General features: G+C 37.4%; 1 protein-coding gene across 6 annotated transcripts in view; it reads left to right on the top strand.

Moving 5' to 3' along the window:
- The window catches only part of VAV3 (vav guanine nucleotide exchange factor 3), a 395,302-nt gene that overhangs the window by 183,285 nt on the left and 185,566 nt on the right, over nucleotides 1-26,451 (top strand). For all 6 annotated transcript variants that reach the window (XM_031651419.1, XM_031651411.1, XM_031651415.1 and 3 more), the window contains exons 3-10: nucleotides 4,496-4,554; nucleotides 6,684-6,749; nucleotides 11,215-11,323; nucleotides 13,365-13,457; nucleotides 15,580-15,648; nucleotides 17,530-17,633; nucleotides 18,944-19,043; nucleotides 23,498-23,593. In XM_031651419.1, the coding sequence (XP_031507279.1) occupies nucleotides 4,496-4,554; nucleotides 6,684-6,749; nucleotides 11,215-11,323; nucleotides 13,365-13,457; nucleotides 15,580-15,648; nucleotides 17,530-17,633; nucleotides 18,944-19,043; nucleotides 23,498-23,593 (696 nt within the window). The remainder of the gene's footprint in view (nucleotides 1-4,495; nucleotides 4,555-6,683; nucleotides 6,750-11,214; nucleotides 11,324-13,364; nucleotides 13,458-15,579; nucleotides 15,649-17,529; nucleotides 17,634-18,943; nucleotides 19,044-23,497; nucleotides 23,594-26,451) is intronic.

The raw sequence follows: 26,451 nt of genomic DNA, 5'->3' as shown, positions 1-26,451 counted from the left end.
CTAATTTTTTTTTTTGTATTTTTAGTAGAAATGAGGTTTCACCGTGTTAACCAGGATGGTCTCAATCTCCTGACCTCATGAGCCACCTGCCTCGGCCTCCTAAAGTGCTGGGATTACAGGTGTGAGCCACCACGCCTGGCCTGAAATATTTTTAAAAGCCAATAAATTTTCATTTTAAATGAGGTGATAGATGCTACAGCAGAGTTATGTCCGGGATCCTATGGGGACACAAATGGGACACAGACCAGGGGCCGGAGAAGGCTCCCTGGAGGAGTGGGTGGCCTTACTTGGTTCAGGATGGTACGTGTTCACCATGTAGAAGACACAGAGAGAACAAAGGCTTCTTGCTCACAAGCATCCTGGAGGCTTTCCCGGTAGGCGACCTTGGGGCTGGCCACCTCCAGAGCCTTAACAGCTTGCCCAGGTCATCCTGGGTTCTTCTTCCTTTAGCCCTCACACAGCATCAGCTACTATTCCTGAACGCTCCTCTCCTTTCCACTACTTGCCTGTCTCTCCTGTAGCCATCTTGGTTCCAGTGCCTCACCTCTCACTTGGATGGCTGAGACAGCCCCCTCGGTTGGTCTCCTGGCCCCTTGTCTGTTCCCTATGTCCTCTTACCCCAGTCTACCCTTCACTTTACTTTAAAAATGCAGTTTTGACCCTGTGATTGTCCTTCCCACACTTTCTCAATGGTCCTTCCTAGCTTCTGGAATGTAAGCCACCCTTCTAACGCAGGTTTGCAGAACCCTTTGTCTACCTTTCCCACCTGCCTCACAAAATAGCTCTTATTTATGTTATCCAGGATCATTTTCATTTCTTGACAGCTGCCACTCTTCTTACTCACCAAGGGATAGACAAAAGGAAAGAAAGAAAATTCATGACATGGATTTACTCTAGTTGATTGTTGGCCTATTGACTTCCAGATATTCTTACTAGCTATGTCTGTTTCTGGGAGTTGATGTACCTCAGAATTTCCTATTATTTTGTAGTAACAAGTTAGAAATTAATACATTGCAGGAAAATAGTCTTCTTAGTGTCCTTAGATATGTTTTCTTTTGTAAAAGTTCTTGAACGGGTGTTTCCAATGACAAGTCAGAATCCCCACAAAGAGGATTTAAGAATCTGGCATTAGTTTGTATACTTGTCTATTCCAGATCCGGATACACTCCGCCTTTATAGAATACACATTGTTCTAAAAACACCACATTGACTAAACAGTCTTTATTTGCTTTGGCTAAATGTAGAGTTAACGGATGGACTCAATGTACAATAGGATAGACCCAAAACTGAGTGCCAGTTCTCAGACTCACTTTAGGATATACTGCATGTCTTTCCATTCCTACTTATCTGCTGAATTTGTATATTTGTTATTTCTCTATTAGTGAATAGTAATAAATAACCCCTGTTAAGCAGAAAATGGGAGTTGGTCTCAGTTTGTTGATTTTCAGAAATATTTGTCCTTATAAAACACATTCAGGGCTAAACTAATAGACTATCATCTGGCTCCCTCTAGTGGACACTCATGAAAAAAATCAAGCTGTAATTTTCTGAGAGAGGCGGTGTGTAGGGGAGGGGTTGTTATTGTTCTGGTTGTTGGTTGGTTGTTATTGTTGGTTGTTATTGTTCTGGTTATTGTTCTGTTGGGGGAAAAGGAATAGAAAATGCATTCTAATTTTGTAGATACATCGTAGTTATTGTAGAAAATATCCCTAAGGAGTAAAATGCATTGCTATATAAAATATGTAATAGAATAGTAATAATAAAAGACATAGCTGTAGTACTGCTATTGCTATTTTTCTTGTTATTAAGTAGTGATATATGCTGGGATCACAGTGTAAACTAAAATCAGAGGCAGATTTCACCCCATAGCTTTCTAATAGTGATATATTAGGATAAGATGCATGCTAAAGTAAAGCAATGTAGTTATTTCAAGGGTCTGGATACTGTACTGATTATTCCAGAACCTCCCCAAAGTTAGACTTTTTGCCTAATAGTGAATAATTTTGGTATTTTAGCAAGCAACTATTTTTATTTTGAATTAGCGAATTTTGATAAATGTGTTAGTATTCATTCTTGATCTTCTGAATTTACGAACTCACTGACAATGCTTTGTCTTTATTATGGGGAATTAATGGATATCAAGTTTTATCTGATTGGTTGTGTATGTTTTGACATTAAATGTTCAACATAGTTAACCAGGAAGAAACTGCATGAAGGGTTTCAATTGTATTTCCCTTTTCTTTTTCTAGTGTCACAGCAGGGGGCTAGAGTTAGAATATAGAATTTTGGGGTCTGTAAATTAGCTCATCTAGTCACCATGTCCTTTGCTTCTTTCGAACCCTTTGGAACCATCCTAAAGAGTGTTGCTCCCTTCTGTTTTGTTTGTGTAACAAATTTTCTTAATTTTTTAAAAAAATTAACAAATAAAAATTGTATGTTTTGATCTTGTGTAACATGTTGGTTTGAAATATGTATACATTGTGGAATGGTTAACTGGAGCTAATGAACATATGCATTACATCACATATTTTTTATTGTAATAAGAACACTTAAAATGTACCCTTTTTGCAGTTTTTAAGAATGCAATACATTATCATCTATATGTAATTCAATTAAGTATTATCTTTGTATAATAACTTTATTTTACATGGTAATAAAATTCACATTTACTGAGTTAAGCCTATGATGGGCATGATTGCATTTAATTCTTTCTGTGACTCCATGAAGCAGTTAGCTATTGTCTGCATTTTACAGAGGCTTGTAAAGGTGAGTATAGCTGAAAACTCGTGAGTCAGAGTTCCAAGTATTCTTACTCCAAAGCCAGGAGTTTCTAACTACAACCATATATATATGGTACCACTTCCTGAAGTGGGTGAGATATAAGTGTATGTGTGGCTAGTACTCTCATGAACCTTCTACAGAGTGCTGGAGACTTCATTTTTATGTTCCTGTCTCTGAAGTAAGGAATTAGATTACCTTAATTTGGAAACAGATTTTTGCCTTTTCTCGTTTTTTACTATCGTTCTGAATAAGCCTTATGGTAGAACCTCTTTTCGTTTGTTTGTTTCGTTTGTTCGTTTGTTTCGTTTGTTTGTTTCGTTTGTTCGTTTGTTTCGTTGTTCGTTTGTTTCATTTGTTAAAATTTTGAGAGTTAGGATGCATTATATCTATTATCATAAAAATAGACTTTATGGCCAGGCATGGTGGCTCACACCTGTAATCCCAGCACTTTGGGAGGCCAAGGCAGGTGGATCACTTGAGGCCAGGTGTCCGAGATCAGCCTGGCCAACATAGTGAAACCCCATCTCTACTAAAAATATGAACATTGGCCAGGCATGGTCATGTGTGCCTGTAATCCCAGCTACTAGAGAGGCTGAGGCATGACAATCGCTTGAACCTGGGAGGCAGAGGTTGTAGTGAGCCAAGATGGCACCACTGTACTCCAGCCTGGGCAACAGAGTGAGACTCTGTCTCAAAAAAGAAATAAGCAAGAACAAACTTGATGAGAAAAATACATTTTAGATAAATGGCTTTCTCACTAAGTCTTCGAAAGAGACAATCTTAGGACAAAAGATTGAAGGAAGGGTGAAGTTGCTAGCAGGGCACATTTAACATTTAGGTTTGGGTACTGAAGATCTTTATAAGGAATCTTTGAAGCAGAATTAAGGTTAATTTAGAAAACTTTTTCTGAAAACACTCAGAATTAAATTAAGGCAATTTCCTTAAAGTTGGTGATTAAACAGAATAGCTACTATTTAAATAGTTTACGTGCTAGCTTATTGAATCCTCACGATAATGTAGTGATTGTTAATAATCTACCTATTATTGTAGGCATTACCTAGATGATGAAACAAAAGCTCAGAGAAGTTAAGTATTTTGCCCAAAGGTACCTGGCCAATAAATGGTAAACTGAGGATTTAGACTCAGGTGGTCTGGCCCAAGAGCCCACCCACACTCTCACCTGCTTTGCTATATAGCAGGACTGTCCAATAGAACTTTCTGTGATGATGGAAATTTTTGATCACTGTGTAGTTCATTACAGTGGCCACATGTGTGTGGCTACTGAACGCTTAAAATGTGGCTAGTGCAACTGCAGAACTGGGATTTTTGTTTTTAAAATTTAAATTAATTTAAATAGCCTCATGTGGTTAGTGGGTACTATACTGGAGAATACAGCTTTCCAGAATCTTTCAGATTCTGTAAAAGTAGAAAGAGAAGTTGCTTGGGGTCACCCAGGCTAACTTTGTGTTATACTCATAAAGAATCTGGAACTCAAATGGGTTAGTAATCTGCTTAAAGTAATAAAGAAAGGAACAAAATTATAATCTAGATGTTTATACTTCCCAATCATTGCCCTTCTCATTCTGGACGTCTTTGACATCTGCAAATTTATGTTTCTGCTGCTATGGTTAATATTAGATTGAAAAAGTTTTGGAAAAAGAAATCTTATCTTTTCTGAACTACATGTCTAATTAGTATTTTCCTCTTTTCTCAGGTTATAGAAACATTATCACGACTTTCTCGAACACCTATAGCGTTGGCCACAGGAATCAGGTAAGCTCTGTTTTCATTGTTTATGTGTCCCACTGAGTTCAGTGTAATGATTCATTATTAAATGGTTACTATTTGTGAAGCACCTTGCACACAGGTACTATGTCTCATTCATGAAGAGTGCCTGGTATTAAGTATCCCATACACATTTGAAATTAATTGAATAACGCATTGGCTAAACATTGTTCTAAATTCACAGGTGACTGTCACTGGTGTGGTTCTTTTTTTTTTTTTTTTTTTTTTTAACTTTAACATTTCTGTACATATGATTCATTAAAGTAGACACAAATGCTTAAGAAAATAAATATTTTAAAAGATGTTGTAATTTGTTTTTTCCTATAGAGTAGAACATAATAACTCATAGCTTTTAGGAGTTTCAGAAATAATCAGACAAGTATAAAACATGTGTACAAGAATGTGTATTGAAAGTTCAGTAGTAAATTAAAAACCTGGACGTAAATTGGTTAAATATAGTATGGCATCTCCTTGCAATGGAGTATTATGCAGTTGATAAGCATAAAAATATAGATGTGTATGTTGTGTTGAGCCTTTTCTGTTTCAGATATTACATACTTAAGTTATTAAGATATTACATACTTAAGATATTACATACTTAAGTTAGATCAGTCAGTGAAGATGTATTATATAAGTAACATGAGGAAATAAGGAAAAATAGTCTCTACACAGCCAGGTTTCATGGAAATGGAATGGATTTGTTTTTTACCTTCTTTATGCAGTGCTCCATATTTCTGTCTCTAGCCATCACAGTCATTTTTCTGTGTCCAGCTCACATTCACATTCTAAGGGAGAGGATCCAAGCAGGATTTAGCGGGATTCTCTGCACTGGCTACAAAGCACAGTGAGCTCAGGGAAGATGCCCTGCTGGTACCGGACCTTTCTCAGAAATGGGCCATGAATTTGGCAGCTTTCTATGTATGTGGTCTGTCAGCTGGATAAGTGTTTAACTCCTTCTAATTTGCTCTTCAATACGTTCATACCTTCCATGTGAATATGTATTTTATGTTATTATCTGTAAACATTTTTTAAAAGCATCACATTTTTATGTATTCTCAACTCTGAAAAAATGTAAGTCAGAAGATTTTTCTCCTTTTTAATTTTTCTCTATATTTTCTACGATGAACTTGCATAATAAAATGTGCCTTAATTTGTAAAAAATGATTTTGAGACTACATTTCTCACACGCTGATTTATTTGAAAAACCTAGTCTCCTCAAATGTCTTCAGTATTAAATTAATCCATAAGTCAATGTGAAACTCTGCTTTTTAATATAACTAGTAATTATTTAAAGCTTATTTATTATTTTGATGGATCCTCTTGTTTTAATGAAACATGTGATATGCTGGCTGCCTGAAAAGAGTAGAATTTTTGACACAGTATACTTCCTGTGATTTGTTAGACATAAATTAGGGCGGTATGCTGGTGTTATGAGCAGAGGACATAGTACCATGATGCAAACAAGGAAGCCACACAGTGGGAATAGGAGACACATTAAAGTGCGATTTTCTTGAATAGGGAACAAAGAAAACACTCTGTTCTCCCCAAGGTCTGGTTGACTCATTTGTCTAAGAAACGAAAATAAAAAATACAGCTTAAATACCCTAAAGTCTGAGCAGAAATGTCAGGGTCAATGACCGTATATGTAAAGGGCACAATGTTTTTGTCTTCCACTAGTTTTCATTTACACTAGTGAACGGAGCCATGGAAGGATGATTGTTACCAAATTATTTGTTATCAGATCCCATAGCTGAAAAGAGAGGGTGCTGAAGGCAAGGGTACATGCACAGCTGTTTGTTGTCTGACTTGGGGTGCTTCAGTGGGTGAGATGACCCTGCAGGTATGTGGCAAGTGGGAGATCAGACCAGCACGTTATTATGACCCCCTGCACATGTGACTGTGGTGACCCGCTGTAATTGCTTCAGATGATTTCAGGTGGCAGGTGTTACAGCCTCCCTCGGGGAACCCCAGACACAGCCACTGAGCAGGCACTTTAGGGAAAGCCCTAGACATTGGTAGACATGGTGACTGATCTGACCATTTTGGCATCAGACAACTTACATATTTAGCCTGATTGTTGCTCATCGACTCATTTTTTTTTTTCCCCCGCTTCCTAGGCCCTTCCCAACAGAAGAAAGCATTAACGATGAAGACGTCTACAAAGGCCTTCCTGATTTAATAGAGTATGTTGAACATTTTGAGGAAAATTTAGCCACTGCCAATTTATGTGTCCATTGTGGGTTTTAACTGTGGATGTTGAAGTAAGCTATCTGAAGGAGGAAAAGTGGCTTAATTCCTGATTCACCTTAAACTGGCGATGGAAAGCTTTACAAGAAAATGTACTTCAACTGGTCTTTAGTTCCTGTTTTGTGTCCCCATGAAGAATAAAGAAACTTACTCTAATGAAGTAAAATTTCAAAGTTTCTCAAAGTTATAACAGAAGTAGTAGATAAAATTGGAGTTGGACAATTAGGGAACAGTTTAAAAGAAACAGAATCTGCTGCTGGAGATGTGGGACACACAGTGCATGCCTTATAAGTTCAAGGAAGGGAGAGATAAGTGTGGGTTGGAGCTATTCGGGATGTTTTAGTAGATGGTGTTTATTCTGAACAGAGAATCCTTTTGGGCTTTATTATTTAATAGTCAAGAGAGGCAAAAGGTCCTTGCAGCTGATTATCTTCTGCTGATTGAGTGACTTGTACCGATTACAAATAAATATAAGCATGATCCTTACTCCTCAAGGAACTGATGACATAGATCAGGCATGTTTGCAAGGAATCATAATACGAAATAGATTATGCCCCAAGACAGATTCAAATGCTATGGAACTTCATCCATTCATTCATCGATCCTTCCTCATACACCCAACACACTGGGCTTGTTTTAGCTTTGTGACCTTTACACCTGCTATTCTTTCTGCCTATTTGACTGACCCCTCAGCATTCAAGTCTTTGCTCAGATTTCTTTCTGCAGAGAGGCCTTCTCTGACTACCCTGTCTAAAATTGCCACCACCCCCTCACATTGCTGTGTTTTTACAGCATTTGCCAGTGCCTGAGACAGTCTTGGTTTGCTTCATTTATTGTGTCTCCTCATTAGAAGGTAAACTTTTGTGAGGTGTGGGACTTTGCTTTGTTCATGGCTGTATTCCTAGAACTTCACAGTGTCTGGCATATAGTAGGTACTCAATGAGTATTTGTTTTCTAAATTAACAAGTCAAAACTGCATCTAGCATCTACTGTTTGCCAGGGATTACCTGGCAATAATAATAAGAGCTTACTGAGTTTCCATTTGTGTGCTAACCAGGTTATATGCACTATCTTATGTAATACCGCAATATTACTAGGTTGTTACATCTTCACAGTTTGAAAGTGAGAAAACTGAATTTTGAAAAGTCTAGTTACTTGCTGAAGGTAATATTGCTAGTAAATTATAATCTTTGGATTTGAACTCAGACACCTCTTATTCTAGAGCGGAGTTTGTTAGTCACAGTCCCAACTTCCAGGTACACCCTGACTTGCCCCTCTCAGAGCTTTTAGTAGAAGAGCAGAGGGGGTGAGCGTGCCTACTGCAGCCACACGGATGGATGGCCAGCAGCTCCTTCCAGGGTAGGTGGTCTTCAGAGTGACCTTTCAGTCTTATATTTTAAATATCTATTAAGAATAGTTTCTTATCTCTTAAAATCTCTAAGAACTCACCAATAGTAAGCAAGATAGTGCCAGTTGTTTTACTGAATTGGTTGTAGTCTTCATAAAGTGACTAAGATTATTGATAATGTACTCAGATTGTTTAAGGAAAAATGTTTAATTTCTAGTGCTGTGATACTATATATATATACACACACACACACACATATACATACATACATACATACATATATATATATATATTTGGTAACAGAGTCTTGCTCTGGCACCCAGGCTAGAGTGTGGTGGCATGATCTCAGCTCACTGCAACTTCTGCCTCCCGGGTTCAAGTGATTCTCCCTCCTCAGCCTCTCAAGTAGCCAGGATGACAGGTGCCTGCCACTGCGCCCAGCTGATTTTTAATTTTTAGTCGAGACGGAGTTTCACCGTGTTAGCCAGGATGGTCTCGAACTCCTGACCTGGTGATCCACCCGCCTCGGTGTCCTAATGTGCTGGGACTACAGGCATGAACCACAACACCCAGCCAATATTCTTTTTTAACCCATACCAGTGGTGACTTACACCTATAAATTTTTATAGCTTCCCTGTCTTGTTCTTTTCACTGATATTATTTAGGCAGAATTGATGTCAGGATAAATCCATTGAGGATGCGTTCCTAGCTAAATTTGGAGAAAACTGAATTGGCTTCCTGAGATGCCAATTGGTTTCCTGAATTGGCTGCTCTGAGATGCCAGCCCTTGCTCTGTGAGAGGCAGTCTGCTTTAAATTTCTACTTGGTGGCCGAAGGTCCAAATGTATTTGCAGGATTTAAAAAAATTATTTATTTAATATGTCCAGACTGTTCGCCAACTCCTGGGCTCAAGCAATCTACCTACCTTGGCCTCCCAAAGTTCTAGGATAAAAGGCAAAGTAGGGTTATCAAAAAAAAAAAGAGCAAATGTATTATCCCTAGAAATGCTTGGTTTTGAGTTTGCCATGACAGCTTGATTTTTATTCTCAGCTTTGTTACAATTTCTATGGGTAAATATACTTAACTCTAACTTTTGGGACTGAAATCACCCAAATGGAAGCCCTTGGAATAAATACTGGTCTGGTCCCTACTGTGGAGGCAATCATTGTTTCCTAAGTTGGAGAGAAAGCCACATGGTGGAGTGGAGAGGGCAGGTAATGACCACACTGTACAGTGTCCTTTTAGTGTCAGGGTGCCAGACATGCCCGTATGTAGGTGTCCCTAAGACAGGAAAGCTAATGTCGATTGTTGCTGATTTATTGACCATTTGAAAAATATCACAGCTTTTTTCTTTCCTGGCTCAGAAATCAGAAATTGTTGACTAAGCTATTAGCAAGAAAAGCAGCTTTTGTATAGGATTGAATAACAAAAGCCAAACAGTTCTAGACCAGTCTTGTGTGTGTGTTTGCAGTTGTGCACTTGGATGCACGCATGCACTCAGACATGCATGTCATTCTTACAGGTCTTAAAATAGAGAAAAGTCGGCCAGATGCGGTGGCTCACGCCTGTAATCCTAAGATTTTGGGACACTGAGGTGGGCAGATCACCTGAGGTCAGGAGCTCAAGACCCTGGCCAACATGGTGAAACCCCGTCTCTGCTAAAAATACAAAAATTAGCTGGGCATGATGGCAGTGCCTGTAATTCCAGCTACCGAGGAGGCTGAGGCAGAAGAATCGCCAGGACCCAGGAGGCAGAGCCTGCAGTGAGCCGAGACTGCGCCACTGTACTCCAGCCTGGGCAACAGAGTGAGACTCTGTCACGCCCCTCCCCCAACAACAACAACAACAAAAATAGAGAAAAGTCTGTGTGAATTTATGATTCATTCCTTTACTGTCATGGGAAGTAGTCCAATGTAGGGCTTCAGCAAGGTTGACTTTTTTTGCAGGGCTGGTGATATTAGGGATCAGAAGCAGGAGTGCTGGGATTAGGAGTGCCAGATAAATGAATTTCAGTCTATTTTTCTTCAGAACAGGATCCCCTCCAATGCAGAAGCTGTTTTTTCATCATTTTATATCTCAGCTCCCTCATGAACTCACCAGACCTTCCTCCTCTGATGTGGTACAGAGAATGTGCAAACCGATTTACCTGCCCTAGTGTTCTCTGGCCAGATTGCCTGCCTAAACCCCTCAGTGTGGAAATTATGTCACTGCCAATATGGCTCACCATCTCCCTAGTGTCCCAAAGTAGAAAGTTCGTTCCTCTTTGTTCCTTCTCTCTCCCCTTATTCTCAGTGTTCACCAAGTCTGGTTGCTCTAGTATCCTATGTCTGTCTGTTACCTTAGTTATGGCTCTGAGATATAAAACAGATAGAGGAAGGGTCTGGTTGATGGGGGACTGGTGGGTTTCCTCTGAATGGGCTTGAAAGAGCATGGTTTGAAAACCACTGGATTAGATGCTGATTATAACACTGCAGTAACATGCTTTTATAAGACCACTTATGACATATTAGATACACTGTAACTCTCCTATCTTCTCCATATTATACCCTTTAATACAGTTGATGAAACTAAGGTCCTGAAATACGAAAAGTGGGAGGCGGTATGATAGAGTGGGTAAAACACTTAGAGTTAAGAGAGATTTGGTTTTACATATTGGATCTGCTGGTGACTACCTGGGTTATTTTTAAAGTCAAATAGCCTTTTGGTCTTTCAACTTCGTCATCTCTTTAATGGATTAAATAATAATGCATACCTGATAATTAATGTTGGATGAATTATATAAGATAATATATGTAGAGTAATTATTTTTGTGCTTATACATGGTAACTACCCAGTAAATGATAGCCGCCACTGCCCTCGTTGTTAGATTCTCGAGTTGCTTATCATTATACTTGTTAAGAGGGACAGAGTTGTAATGTAAACCTTTTGAACTCTTCCCACTAATTCCATTTTATTTCCTTTCTGGATTTTCTACTAAAATCCAGTAGGCTATTTGTAGCTCTTGCATTTACTGCATAATAGAAAATGACCTTATATCATATCCTTTGTTGTAGTGAAACCCTTGTGGAAGATGAAGAAGATCTCTATGACTGTGTTTATGGGGAAGATGAAGGTGGAGAAGTCTATGAGGACTTAATGAAGGCAGAGGAAGCACATCAACCCGTAGGACTTTTACTTGTTTTACTTTTACTTTTACTGAATATTTTATTAGGAAAGACTAATTAACATAATCATTGATGTAACCTCTGCTGGGATTTTTTTAACCTTTGCTTGCTTATAACTATATAATTATGACTTGTTACTGCATTTGGAGACATATGCATGGCCTTTCAGAGTTCAAAACAACCATAGGGAATCATTGGTCTAATCTTTTCATTTTGCTAGTAAGGAAACAAAGTCTGAGAGAGAAATGAAGTGCCACCCAGCTAAATAATGGCAGGGTGGTAGTAGAATAGAATTTTAGGGAATCATGAAATTATGCTCTTATAAAAGTAAATTTCTTACAACACAGGTAAATTTTTCCCTTTAAATTTGATATAAGATAAAATATATATTAAAGAGTATTTCTTCACATTTGGTAAGTGTTAATATGAGGTACCATTTTTCTTTTGTTTCATGATAAGTCTCCTGGCTTTCCTACTCATTTATAAATTTAGTTTCAGATATCATCATAGCCAATATGAGCCCTCAAAACCTTATCTGCCATTAATATATCCAGAACATTCAGAAAGGATTACTTTGGATTATTTTCTCATTTACAATTTGAAACAACAAAAAAAAAGTCGGTTGCTTAGGTTCTTAATAAATTTTTCTTGTATATTAAAGACTTTTCTTTACCAGCTGCTCGGTAATTTTTGTTTCTGCAGTGCTTTGATGAATGTGCTTAGCTCTGTCTATGTTCCTACTTTTAATAAAAGACTGGTGGGTTGTCCAGTAGCTTCTGTGGAATGGAAACAAGTTACCTGCCTATGTTTGGGAAATAAAATGAAAGTGTGGTTTAACCATCTCATAGGCTGACAGCTCATCTGTGGCAGCATTTTCAGAACATTTTTAGGTGACTGAATATCATGTGTGCCTCCTATAATTGTTAACTGCATTGAGTGCCAGCGCATTCTTCACTGTCTCCCCCAAGGGCAGTCCTCAGTTGATGGGGTGAACAGTGATGATAATTTAGATGGACAGGACTCTTCTTGCGCACTTGGAAAAGTGCTAAGCGCTTTACACTGTTTATCTCATTTACCATTCCTTGGGGTTGGCGCTGTGATTCTCTCTGTTTCCCAGATAAGAAAATGGAGTCAGAGAAATTTAGTGATTCATTCACAGTTAGAAAAGCTAACAACAGGCCGGGCGCGGTGGCTCACACCTGTAATCCCACCACTCTGGGAGGGCGAGGTGGGCAGATCACGAGGTCAGAAGATCAAGACCATCCTGGCTAATACGGTGAAACCTTGTCTCTACTAAAAAATACAAAAAATTAGCCAGGTGTGATGGCGGGCACCTGTAGTCCCAGCCACTCAGGAGGCTGAGGCAGGAGAATGGAGCGAACCCAGGAGGTGGAGCTTGCAGTAAACAGAGATGGCGCCATTGTACTCCAACCTGGGCAACACAGCAAGACTCCGCCTCAAAAAAAAAAAAAAAAAAAGAAAAGAAAAGAAGAGAAAAGAAAAGCTAACAACAAAACTGGTATTGAACCCAATTCCATCAGACTCCAGAATCTTTGATTTTAGTGTTGTGCTCTACGACTTCCAATGTTAAATACCTAGTTAAAAAGTCAAGCGGTAAGATGTTAATGTTGGAAAAAATATTTGAAGGTCTTTACTTACTTTACCAAATACCCTTTTTATTGTTTTTGCAGTTATTTCTATAGCATTTGTTAAGTGTACTGTACATTAAGGGAACAATCATACACCATTTATGGTGTTTCCAACTTTATGAACATTTTAATAAAAGATGTTTTAACTTAAAGAGAGTGTCCACATTCAGAAGCTTATTTTTTAATCATCTAAATCTTTTTCATTTACATTGTTCAACATTTTTATAAAAACAGCAAAGCTACCTCACAAATGCAGTTACATGTCTTTCAATTATGTGTTTTATTAGAAAGGGAAGTTTAAGAAAGTCAGCAATGCTTTTGATCTCTCCTTCCTGATAGGTTAATGTATGATTTTATTAAATTACTTTATTTTGATAATTCTAACTGCAGAAATGTCCAGAAAATGATATACGAAGTTGTTGTCTAGCAGAAATTAAGCAGACAGAAGAAAAATATACAGAAACTTTGGAGTCAATAGAAAAAGTAAGTCATCAGGTATTATTTTTGATGCCCAAATACTGCCTGATATAGCTAATGTGTTAGACTCACTGTTTCTTCTGAATGTGTGTATGTGTATTATAATTTTTAGGAGAACTTTGTATTTAAAGATCTCAAAGCAGATTTACTCATTTTACAACTATTTATGGATGTCTTAGTGCCTGAATGGCACTGTTTCAGGGACTAAGGATATAGTAATAAATACAAAAATATTCTGATTCTCATGACACTTTTTTCCATGGGAGGGTTTAGAATGTAAGCAAATAAATATGCCAGATGGTCATAAGTTTTCTGAAGAAAAATAAGGTGGGAGTATAAGATAGAGAGTGATGTTGGGGAGGGCTGGTGGCATTTTATTAAGAGTGGGTGCAGAAGCCCTCTGTGACAAGATTAAGCAGGCAGCTAAGTGAACTGAGGGTGTAAGCTGTGTACATATGCCAATGAAGATAATTCCTGCGAGAGAGGCCCTCTGATTGGAAAGTGTTCAGCACGTGCTTCAAGGACAACAGCAGTCCAGTGTGACTGGAGCAGAACAAGGCAAGGGGACTCAGCATGAGGTGGGAGAGCCGGTGGGCCACCAGACCATGCAGGGACATTGGAAAGTGTTGTAAGCAGGAGTCACATGATGTGATTTAAGTCTTTAACCTCTCATTCTGGCTCTTGTGAGGCAAGAGTGGTAACTAGGAGAAGAATTAGAAGAAAATTGTGTTAATCAAGATGACAAAAATGGTGGTATGGGTGGTCAGATTCTGAGTAAATTTTAAACATAGAGCCAACTGGATTGGATGATGAATTAAGTAAAGGATGTGAAAAAAAGAGAGGAGTCAAGGATGACTGGTAGGTTTTGGCATGAGCAACTGCATGAATGGTGAAGATTATAGAGATGGGGAAGAACAGGCTTGGGAATCAGGAGTCTGTTGCAACATATGAAATTTGTGATACCTATTAGACTTTGAATGGAATTCGTTGAGAAAGGTGTTAGGTATATGAATCTGGCATTAAGGGGAAAGATTGAATTGACATATAGACTGGGCCATTATCATCACACAATGGCATTAAGGCCCTGGGACTAAGTGAGATCACCCTAGTGAATGCATGTTAGGGAAGAGGTTTGAGGCCACCTCTCCAGACTCTCACATTTAGAGGTTAGGGAAAGAAGTGAAGGTATGCCAGCATTGTTTAGAAGAGTAGAAGAGTAAATTGACTAGGGAACTGTAGTAGCGCTATGTAGCATACAGGCCCAGTTGAGTTTTGTGGTCATATTTAAAATTAGACAATCAGTAATGTCCATGCTTAACTTCTTAGATACAGTCACAAAATATGTGGCAAGCTAGACTTGATCAGGGTGTTTGTTTTTCTAGAAAAGCGCAATGGAAGAAGAGAAAGAGGATTTACAGGGAATTGATTCATGGAGTATAAACTGGGTTAGGAGGGAATTGAGGACATGATGGAGGTGGGACGGTTACAGGACTGGCTGACCCAGTTCCTTGAAATTAGTGCTATGGAGCATATGAAGTTGTTGATAATGACAAGGCCTATGAGTATGGCTATAAGGTTTAGGATTTGAGCTAGAGTGGAGCACAAGATTATTTGTGGTCAAGGAACTGAGAGACCAGTACTGGAAGGATCCTCTGCACAGATACTGAGAATGCCGAGAATGAAAGAGATACGGTAGGCCAGAAACTAAAATTCTCGAGGAATAATTCATAAATTGCACACATAGATTATTGACCTCAGCAATCTAGAATCTCCACAAAACATTAGGGAGATATTACTGTGTAAGTCTTCATATACATCTCCAAAATGTTGCCATTGTTTGCCAACTCAGACAATAGTGTTTTTTTCTTCCTTCCTTTTGGAAGCATTTGTTGTCTAAACCATTTTGTTTTATACTTTAAATGTATTAATATTAGCTTGTATTCATGTCTTTATATATCTATTCAAGTGTGAAGTCTTTAAGTTAGAGAAAATAGTTTCTACAATTTTGGTGTTTATAATGCTGATCAACAATTGACTTTCAAAAAATATTTGTGGTTGACGAAAAACTATTATATATAGATTAGGACAAGCTATACTTAATTACTGTTTTCTTCTTCTTTCCTGGTAGTATTTCATGGCACCACTAAAAAGATTTCTGACAGCAGCAGAATTTGATTCGGTATTCATGAACATTCCTGTAAGTAAAAATATGCTAGCTAAAACTGTGGTGTACTTCAATAAAATCCTCATTTCCTTAGGGGGTTCCAGATCCCTTTTTTTAACACTCTTATAGTCTTTAAGAATATTGGCCCTATTTATTTACTTATTTATTTATTTGTTTTTCCTGTTTTTATATCCTTATTTCTTGAAATAACTGATGTATCCTATCTTCAACCAAAAGTCAGTCAACACGTGTGAAGAACACAAATGGAAAAATAACTTTCATGTGTTATTCTTAACTGTTTGTCATGAGGAGGTAGTCTAAAGTAATCCGGGGTCCCCTTCCATCCCCACACTTCCCTGTGGAGCTCTGTTGCTCTTCCAGCCCCTCAGACCTTGTCTTGTAGATGATGTCCTCATATCAGTTTCCCCTACTTTCCTCCATTCCTCCACATCTTTGGCCTCTACTATTTGGTGCTTTCTGCTTCCCGTTGTATCTAACGTAACTCCCATATCTGAAATAGACTACTTCCTTATGATTTACCAGACTATTTTAATTGTAAAATTTGAGGAGTTTTTTTTGTTTACATTATGTAAGTTTCAGGGCACCTTACCAGAACCTTACAATCTTAAAAGGATATTTGCCCAGAAATCTAGAAGCAAGCTAAATGCCATGCCAAGTGAGGTAATGCTAGGCAAGATTCAAGTTCTCAGACCTCTAGGACTTGCTTTGGTTTATACACCCCCACCCCCATGCACGTGCGTCCACATACACTGATACATGTATTTAAGCTTTTACGCACAGACCTGCTTGTGTTACCTGAACAGTTCTTTATGTTTTGATTCTGTTGTGTTCTGTGTTGCTCAGTAGCAGTTGGTAAGCAATGGCATGTCATCCTTATCCCGATTTTGGCCGAATGAAAGACATTCTTGTTGATTTAGAACATGTACAATATCTGATGAAGGTTTAGCACTAAATAAACTGCACATTTGGGGAAGATAAGAATCTTGAACCACTTCAGTATGGTCTTTATAACTTAGAGCCCACATCTTCATGTTTACTTTCTACCCCACTAAGGAAAGAGCATGCTGTGGAGTCAATGCGTGCTCCAAGGTACACAGGATGAGATAATGGGAGAATTGGCACCTAGTTCAAGTTGCCTCATATCCTGGCTATGACATGTATTTACTGCCTGACTGAAAATTAGTTGCTTATCGGGAAAAATGTGAAATTCTGACATTTTGAGTTGCTCCAGTAAACTGTCGAATACAATTTATTTGCTCCTTATTTATGCCATTAGTTGTCTGGTTTCAAGTAATTTAGTCTGATTATTGTTAGCTTAGCACCAGGACACCACTAATTGACCAAAGTACAAATCTACATTTCTGTGTCACAAGGACATGAGTCATTATTTTTTACTGTCAATAAAACATTAGGCACTTGGACAGTTTTATTTAAAAATTTACAGTGATTATAAAACAAAAATAAGCTATACATATTTTTACACAAGGAATAAATTATCCTTTAATAACTAGTGAGATAATGTCTTTTTTCACAGGACACTGACATTTCAAGTGAGATATGAAATTGCTGTTTCCCATCTACATGGCCTGTCTCTCTCTCTTCTCCTCCCTCTCCTCTGCTTTCCTCTTATCTTCCTTCTTTTTTCTCCCTTCCATCCCCTGCTCTCCCTCCTCCTCTTCTACCCTGTCCTCTCCCTCTGCTTCCTCCCCTTACTCCCCCTTTCTCTCCCCACTCTCCTTTTCCCTCTCTCTTTATTGGTGGAAGCAGTTTTATATATTGAAAGCATTCAGCATATCCCGAGTGGCAAATTTAGCAACAAAAGGGATTCTGGGTTTGGGCTGTATTTTTTGGTTGTGTTTCCTACTTTCCTTTCACGTTGTTTTCTTTTTTTAGGAACTTGTAAAACTGCATCGGAACCTAATGCAAGAGATTCATGATTCCATTGTAAATAAAAATGACCATAACTTGTACCAAGTTTTTATTAACTACAAGGAAAGGTAACTTTTGAAGTTTAAGTTTTGTGGATCTTAGTTTGTAATTATAGTGAGGATTAGTATTAAAATAGCTAACAAATAGCTATTACTACTGTTGATTACACTACTACCTGAACAGTAATTAGAACATGGGAGAGTTACTTTGAGTAGTAACTCTCAAAGAGAGTTTAGTTTGAGGGGAGTAGTAGTTTGAGTTCTATATATGTAATTTAAAAAGAAAAAAGAAGAAAGAGGGGAAGAAAGGACCTAGTATGGTGCTTATTTTTTTGCATTGTAAATCAAAAGACTAAGGTTCTTTTATAGACTTTATCATTACTGAGCAATGTAATCTTCAGTAAGTCATTTTAACTCTCTGAGCCTCTATGTCCCCATCTGTAAACACTGGAGATAGATTAGCTGGTACCTAATGCTTCTTCCACTTTTCTTCCAACTCTAGTATTTTATGACACTCTATTTCAGAATATTAGATTCACAGAGTCGGTTTCCCTTTCTAAGTTAAAAAAAAATCTCCTGACAACCTATATGAATTGGAGTATCAAGAAATTTTGCTTAAAATATAATTATCTCTCTTTTCAAATCAAGCAACGTATTTCCTAGTACTAAGAAGTGGCTAATGAATTGCTTTGCATCAAGTCTTCGATAAATATTCATATCTTATTAGTAGTGTTTTTTTTTTTTTTTTCCAGTGGAGAGTTAAGAGAAACAATAAACCAACTGACCTCTTTGCAAAATATTTGTATTACTACAGAGATATGTTCCCTGAAGTGGGTCAGATTCCATGTGATATGAGTTATCTTCTGTCCAGCACAGTTCCGGTCTCTCATTTTCCTCTCTTCAGATGATTTATGTTCCTTAATTAAAAAGTAGCAAGGAGTAGGAGGTTTAATAATGAAGGAGTTGTATGTACTGATTGGCATAAAATTGTAATAGAAAATAAAACTTTCTGAGTGTTTAGAGATGAAGTTTATTTCTAGTAAGAGCTTTAACAGAAATTTTTAATTTTGTTTTTGGAATTCATTTATGTCTACTCAAATAACATTAACAGTCATCAAGCCAGTTTGTAAATTCTACCTGCTATAAAAATGTACATAGAATTAATCTCATTCAAAGTTGGAACTAAAAATTAGTCATTACTATAAAAATGAGTGACCCTCATTCTAGGACTATGTATATGATATGTATTAAAAATAATTTCTACTGCTATTTTGGTTATCCCTAACTATGGTTTTAAAGAGATTAAAATTCTGCTTGTTTCCCCCTCCAGTTCCTTCTTGTTTTTTGTCTTACAGATTTCTTCTCTTTTTCCCTTTCAGATTGGTTATTTACGGGCAGTACTGCAGTGGAGTAGAGTCGGCCATCTCTAGTTTAGACTACATTTCTAAGACAAAAGAAGATGTCAAACTGAAATTAGAGGTGCCTATTTATTTTTTGTTTATGACATAAAGCAAAATAAACCTAAAAGCAATGTATTTCTCTTTATGATCAGTGCAGCAGTACATTTCCCATTGTTTTAAATACATTTTCATGTCAATTTTATAAAATATTTAAATTGCTCTATAAAATAGTAATATGGTAGTAATAGTAACAGTCGTAAAAATCTAACATTTATGGTCCTATGTTTTACGTGCATTATCTCATTAGGTCCTTCTGACTCTGTGAGATAGGTACAATTAATTTTCTCAGCTTATGAGAAAGCAGAAGTTCAGAGAGATTGTAACTTGCATAGACGGTAGGAAGTACAGGACGAGTAAGACAGGTTAGATAACGTATATGTAGATTTAAAATGTTTACTAGTTAGCTGGGCGGGGTGGCTCATGCCTGTAGTCCTAGCTACCTGAGAAGTTGAGGCAGGAGGATCACTTGAGCCCAAGAGTTTGAAGCTGCAGTGAGCTATGATTGCACCATTGCGCTCCAGCCTGGGTGGCAAAGCAAGACCCTGTATCAAAAACAACAAAATTAAAAAGGTGTTTACTAAAAATATGACATTTAGAGTCAGATGTATTAAAAGGGCATGGATATTGCCCACAAGAAGGAAGAGAAGACAAACACAAATATGATAGGATTAAATAACATGTGATAAGCACTGTGCAATAGGGCTCTGTGAGACTGAATCTACCCACTTCAGTGTGGAAGATTGTAGAGGATTCATCTGAAGAGGCAGCATTTGAGTTAGGTCACCAAAGAATGGGATGAGCTTTGACAGATGAGATTCTATGGAGAGCATTCCCAAACAATTGGTATGTCTTGACCAGAATAGTTGGGGAAGTTTGAGAAATGGCACGTAGGCCATTATAATCAAGAGTGCATGATCACAATAGAATATAAGTCTAGAAACCTATGTTAAGTCATGTTTTGTTTTGTTTTTTTTCTGAAGAGGAGTTTGAGGAGTTCATGCTTTCAAAGAACTTTTGAAGAATGTTTGTTATATCAGTTACTGTATTATCCATGTATTTGAATTTAGTTGTTGTATTATCCATGTATTTGAATTTCATTAAATTTCAGGTAGAGATATATAGCAAGCTCTTAAATAACAGTGTTTGGCTTATTTGCCTCTTTAATATCCCTTTTCCTATTCTTTGTTCAGTGTAGCACTGAGGTCAGGGGAGACGGGGCAGGTGATTTTCAAATCAGAAGCCCTTCATTGTTTTGCCTCTCTGGCATGATTTCATAGCTCACAACTCCCACAAAGGGAAACTATTGCTTAGACAGTTTTCACCTTAACAGGCTACCAAATAACTGTACTAGATACATGATCTTTTTGCTTTATATCTTAATATTCCTTCGTTATGTTGACTTTAAGACTGGAGGTAGTTTGAGTCACCACTAAATATCATCCTTGTAACATTGTTGGTGCAAAGACTTCCTGCTCCTCTTTGGAGAATAGAGTCTACTAAGTGTAGATCTGTGAACCAGTGACTAAAAATATGATGATAAAATTACATTTTACAAGTCATACACATACTTCCTAATAGGGCATCATTAAAGCAGTTTTTCTTAAAATAAAAATATAAAATTGTGCTTCCAGATAGGAGTCAGCAAGTTGTCAATCACATCTCCATTATATTCTCAGTCTTGTTTGAATGTTGTTCTTCCTTCTTTCAGAGTTATTGTCAAAGTTTTGCCCAATGACCGTACTCTGGGACTCTAAATATGTAGTTTTTGCAGTCAGTGCTCATCTTAGGGAAAGAGAGGACATCAGGCTGAGTCTGAAAGGCACAGGGTGAGTTGCCCCTGCTGTCCTTTCCTCAGGTTAAAAGCTCCCACTTCTAACCATAGTCCTGATTTGGAAGTATTAAGTCGGATACTTAATGTTAACACTTCAACAAATGCTCAGTTGGAGCTGCCCGCCACAAGCCCCAGCATGATAGAAGGAAAACTGCCTTATTCTTGGTGTGTCTCTGTCTTCTTTGTGTCTTCTGTTTTGTGGTTATTTTTGTTCTTGTTGATTTTTTTGTCTTTTTCTTCTCTACTTTGGAACCAAGGTAACATGGGGTGAAGGATGATGAATCTCTTTATCTTGCCCTGTAAGCCTGGCTCATCCTACCCCATTTTATTTTCCTTTACAATTGAATTGAGGCTAAGCAAGTGACTGGATGTTTTGGAAGGATTCTTTCTAGCCATTATTTACTTTCAACACAAATAAGCATTTTACACTTCAGTCTCTATCTCCCAGGTGTAGCTAATGCCAGCAATGTTGGTTTCTTTACTTCCTGAGCCTGTAACTTAGAATGTAAAGGAACTCATTTTTTTTCTTCAACATTTTGACACTAATTTCCATAGTACAGTGAATTCTAAATGTATAATATTTCTGTTCCTAACACTGTGTTGGGATGGCATAACATAAGAAATATAAGCTACACCTTAATTCCAAGGGCCTTAAAATGCAGTTGAGGAAATAAGATCCACTCATTACAGTAATGTTAACAATTTAACTTTCTGTTTGAGACCCATGATCCAGAGCTCTCTGTAATCTGTAGAAGTAAGAAACCGGTTGAAATAGTTATCCTTCTGATGAACTGCAGTAATTGATGACACAGCTAACATGTCAGGATGTGTCCCCAGTTCATTTTGCCTGATTAGTCACTGATCATTAGAGTTAATGATGTTTGTTTTGGAGCTCCTGATAATATATCATTCCATGTGCCAGAAAAACTAAGTGTGGGCAAAAAGAAACAAACGTATGAGCAAAAGTGTATTTTTTAAAGCACAGCTCCATCTATGAACTGGAAAGGTCCTTGTACAATTGATGATAAAATTAAATTTTACAACTCATACACATACTTCCTAATAGGGCAACATTAAAGCAGTTTTTCTTAAAATAAAGATATAAAATTGTGCTTCCAGATAGGAGTCAGCAAGTTGTCAGTTGCATCTCCATTATATTCTCAGTCTTGTTTGAATGTTGTTCTTCCTTCTTTCAGAGTTATTGTCAAAGTTTTGCCCAATGACTGTACTCTGGGACTCTAAATATGTAGTTTTTGCAGTCAGTGCTCATCTTAGGGAAAGAGAGGACATCAGGGACACAGATGTCCCTCTCATCTTAGAGAAAGAGAGGACACAGAATACAATTGTGTGAGGATTTTGGACTTATGAGGTTGCTCACTAATAATAATATTTGTATGGCCCTTTGTTTTTTTTGAAGAACACCAGTTATGTGGGAAACGGTAAAATCAGAAAAGTGACTTGTCTAAAGTCACACAGCCAACAGTTGCCAAATCTTGGTTTTAAGTGAATTCTTTGACATGTCAAAGTAATTTTTTCAAAGTCATAGTTATTATCAAAAGAGCAAACCAGTCAATACTATTTTAAAATAAACCTTTAGCAAAGAAGAGGGTGAAATTAAAATAAATACAATCTGAGTCTTCTAAATCTTGGAGTTGCGTAGTAGGTTTATACTTGAGCAAAGTTTTAAAGTCAAATATTCCATTTCATTCAGTTCAGTAAATACTTATTAAGCAAACACTACATTCTTAGGGGCATACAGCACAAATTATGTTGGGGTAGATATTACATATGATAATAATTAAAAGACCCACAAGACAGAGAGTACACACGATTTTGATTGTAATTGTTATGAAAGGCCTAGGATTATAGTTCTTAAACAGGAAGATGCGTTTTGCTGGAGGCTGGATAAAGCACATCATAGTTGAGGGAACTGAATAAACCAAGGCATGAGAGTGAGAAGACTAATGACAGTTTTGATGAGTAGGGATGTGTTCTTGATGCCTGTTCTGTAAGTCCGCTGGGGGAAATTGGTGGGAGGTACAGCAATAAAGATAAACTGAAGAAGACACTGGGAGGCCATGATTTTGCACTAGAGAAAATGATTTTCTTTTTTTTTTTTCTTTTTTTTTTGTGACGGAGTCTCACTTCGTTACCCAGGCTGGAGTGCAGTGGTGCCATCTTGGTTCACTGCAAGCTCTCCCTCCCGGGTTCACACCTTTCTCCCGCCTCAGCCTCCTGAGTAGTTGGGACTGCAGGCATCCGTCACCATGACCGGCTAATTTTGTTTTTGCATTTTCAGTAGAGATGAGGTTTCACCATGTTAGCCAGGATGGTCTCGATCTCCTGACCTTGTGATCCGCCCACCTTGGCCTCCTAAAGTGCTGGGATTACAGGCATGAGCCACCACGCCCGGCTGAGAAAATAATTTTCGTACACAAAATAGTTCTATTTGATTCATATTTGGAGTTAAAATACTACAAGATTTTGTTTTAAATTGAAGATACTTTCTGTTATTTACAGAGAAGGATTGTTAAGGAAACAGACACACTCATTTACTGTATAATAACTGTTCTGCTTATGGCCTTTGTATCTTTTAATGTTTATGACTCTCTAACAAAGTGTTTTTGAAAACATTTCATTAGGAATGTTCCAAAAGAGCAAATAATGGGAAATTTACTCTTCGAGACTTGCTTGTGGTTCCTATGCAACGTGTTTTAAAGTACCACCTTCTCCTCCAGGTATGTAACTTAAAACAGTTTGTTTATTGTCCATTTATTCACTCAACAGATATTAACGAAGCATCAACTACATTGCAGATATTCCATGTGTTGGGCCCAATCCCCTTAACATTTTGAATTATTATTATAGTTAAGTGGGAAATAACAGAACAGCTGGACATTTTTTCTTCCTTTTAACAAAGATGATTCAGTAGCTGCCATAAATCATATTTTGTGTCTTTAAAATAGGACTGGCTAGAAAATAATTAAAAACAAGTCAAAACAAATAAAAATATTTTTTCAACTAAGTCTTCTATAGTTATCAGTATTCATTTATGAGCATCTCAATATTGCAGTGCACTTGAATTTTGGCAGATTAATCATATTAGACCTTTTGCCTTATAACAGCTAAAGAGAATTGTGTCACATTCCATATTGCTTTCTACTATACTAAATTATAATAAGACTACATTTATTTTGAAGTGATTCTTGTTATAACCCACAAAGCTATGGTTTCCACGGTTAGTCTTCTAATGAGGGTGGAGAGTCTTATAAATTTAATTTGATAGCTATACCAGGAGACTCATTAGTTCTGCTCCAAAGAAATGTCTTACTGTATTAGTCTGTCAACTCTGCTGATGCTTGTGAAATGTCATTTTAAAAAGATCTACTACCTGTATGTGAAATACAATTTTGTGTTGGCTGTGCTTTGTATATCTTGTATATTAAATTTCTTGAACTGTAGCTGCAAAATTATTAGTCATCTCTATTTTTGTTCTACTGAGAAATCAGAAAAATTCAAACCCTGATTATTCCTTAAAAATGCATTAAAACATTTATGAGACCTAAACTCAAGGCAACTTAATCAAATTGGATTTTATGAAAAAATAATAAGGACGACTCAGGCAATCAGTTTCCAAGGCATCCTGGAACTAAAAACGTGTCCAAAATAAGATAATAATTTATTTTGTAACTTTGGTATAGTCAAGTATCGATTGAAGATTTTAGAAGGTACAGCTTTTAAAAAATACCTATTTTGGTCCTTACAGGGTTTTACACAGACTTATAAAAGTATAAAATACAACCATACTTTTTTGAAATTCAGTAAACTTTTCCCCCTAATTTCCCTTGGGTTGTTTTATGTTTACAATTTTAAGAGTATGTTTAGTTCCATGATGACTTTTTAAAATAGGAAAAGTTTTATTTTGGATACTACACATAGATAAAAATTCTAGAAATGTTCTTCCCTCTCAAAATTCTATGGAGTAAAATTTATTTGTTGTCTAGAAATTTGTTGAACAAATGTGGTTATCAATTTGGACTTTTTTACTTACTACTGTACTTTAGTGGGGAAATCACTTGAAATGCTTGATGATTTGAAATCACAGATTCATAAGGGTAGAATATTTTATAGTGGGTGATTGGGAACTTTAATAATTTTTATTTAATGAAGTAAAAGTAACTTTTAAGGAATAAAAGAATATAATTTTGATGGATTTATTATACTTAATAGACTCGTCTTTAGGTCCTGTTTATAGCAGAAACACTGCTAGTATGGGATTCATTAAAGATTTTTGTGTGGCTTCTCTGTGCCAAACATAGTATTAGGCACTCATGATATATGACAGACAAAGCTCATCATTTAGAAAGGAAAAATGAAGTGTAAACTGCCAAGTATAACACAATGTGGTAGGTACATATAAGGTACAGAACCGGCACAGATAAAGGCCTAAATAATAATGTATAAGGAAGCTGGGAACCTGAGTAGAGGCCTCTGCCATAGAAGACACCCCAGAGGAGTAACTCTTGAGTTGGGCTTTAAAGGAAGAGTAAGGGGTCAATAAGTAAATCAGAAGGGAAGAAATTTGTAAGCAGAAAAAATAATATTTCTAATGGGATTAGATATTAGAACATATTTTAAAATTGCAATTAATTTAGTATGAATAGAATATAAGTTGTTTGGGTGGAAGTGGAAAGAGAAATTGAGAGAAGTTTGCAGAATTCAGATCATGCGTCATCTAGGAGGTATGGGTGACAACCTGAAGCTTTCGTGGGGCATCACAGAAGTCTGAGTAGGGTAGAGACAGGATCTGATTCATATTATGGAAACCTACCCCTGATGACAATAGAGTGACTGGACTATAGTGAGGAGAGACTGCAAGTTGGAAGGCCAATCAGAAGCTCATTATGATTACCTGGTTTTGTTGTTTGTTCGTTTGTTTTAAGAGACAGGGTCTTTCTCTGTTGCCCAGGCTGGAGTGCAGTGGTGTAGTCATGGCTCACTGCAGTTAGGCTCAAGCTGTCTTCCCGCCTTAGCCTCCCGAGTAGCTGAGACTACAGGCTCATGCCACCTTGCCCAGCTAATTTTTAATTTTTTTTTGTAGAGATGGGGTCTTGTCATGTTGCCCAGGCTGGTCTCAAATTCCTGGACTCAAGTGATCCTCCCATCTCAGGCTGGAAATGTGCTGGGATTACAGGTGTGAGCCACCATGCTTGGCAAATAATTATCTGTTTGAAAAACGGCAAGGATCTGAATCTAATTAGTGGCAGTGAGGATGGTTCAAAGGGGGCAGGATCAAAGTTAGCATCAATAGGACATAGTGAGGGAGAGAGAACAGGGAGAAGTCTGGGACCTTTTAGGTTTTGGCTTAAGTGATTACATTGATGGAAGTGCCATCATTCAATAAAACAGAAACAGGATCTAAGAATAGGATTCTGGGTGAAGATGGATTAAGTTTGGGGAATGTTGGATTTGAGGAGCCTTTGAAATAATGAGGTAGAACCATTTAGTTGGATGGATGAGTCCGGGACTGTGTGAATTTTGGGTTGAGCACGTACATTTGACAGTGATTGGCCCATGAGGTGATAGTTGACATTAT

This window comes from Papio anubis, chromosome 1, assembly GCF_008728515.1.
Source record: "Papio anubis isolate 15944 chromosome 1, Panubis1.0, whole genome shotgun sequence".
NCBI classification, from domain to species: Eukaryota; Metazoa; Chordata; class Mammalia; order Primates; family Cercopithecidae; genus Papio; species Papio anubis.
The sequence above is the reverse complement of the archived record's forward strand: the minus strand, read 5'-3'. Positions and strand labels throughout refer to the sequence as shown.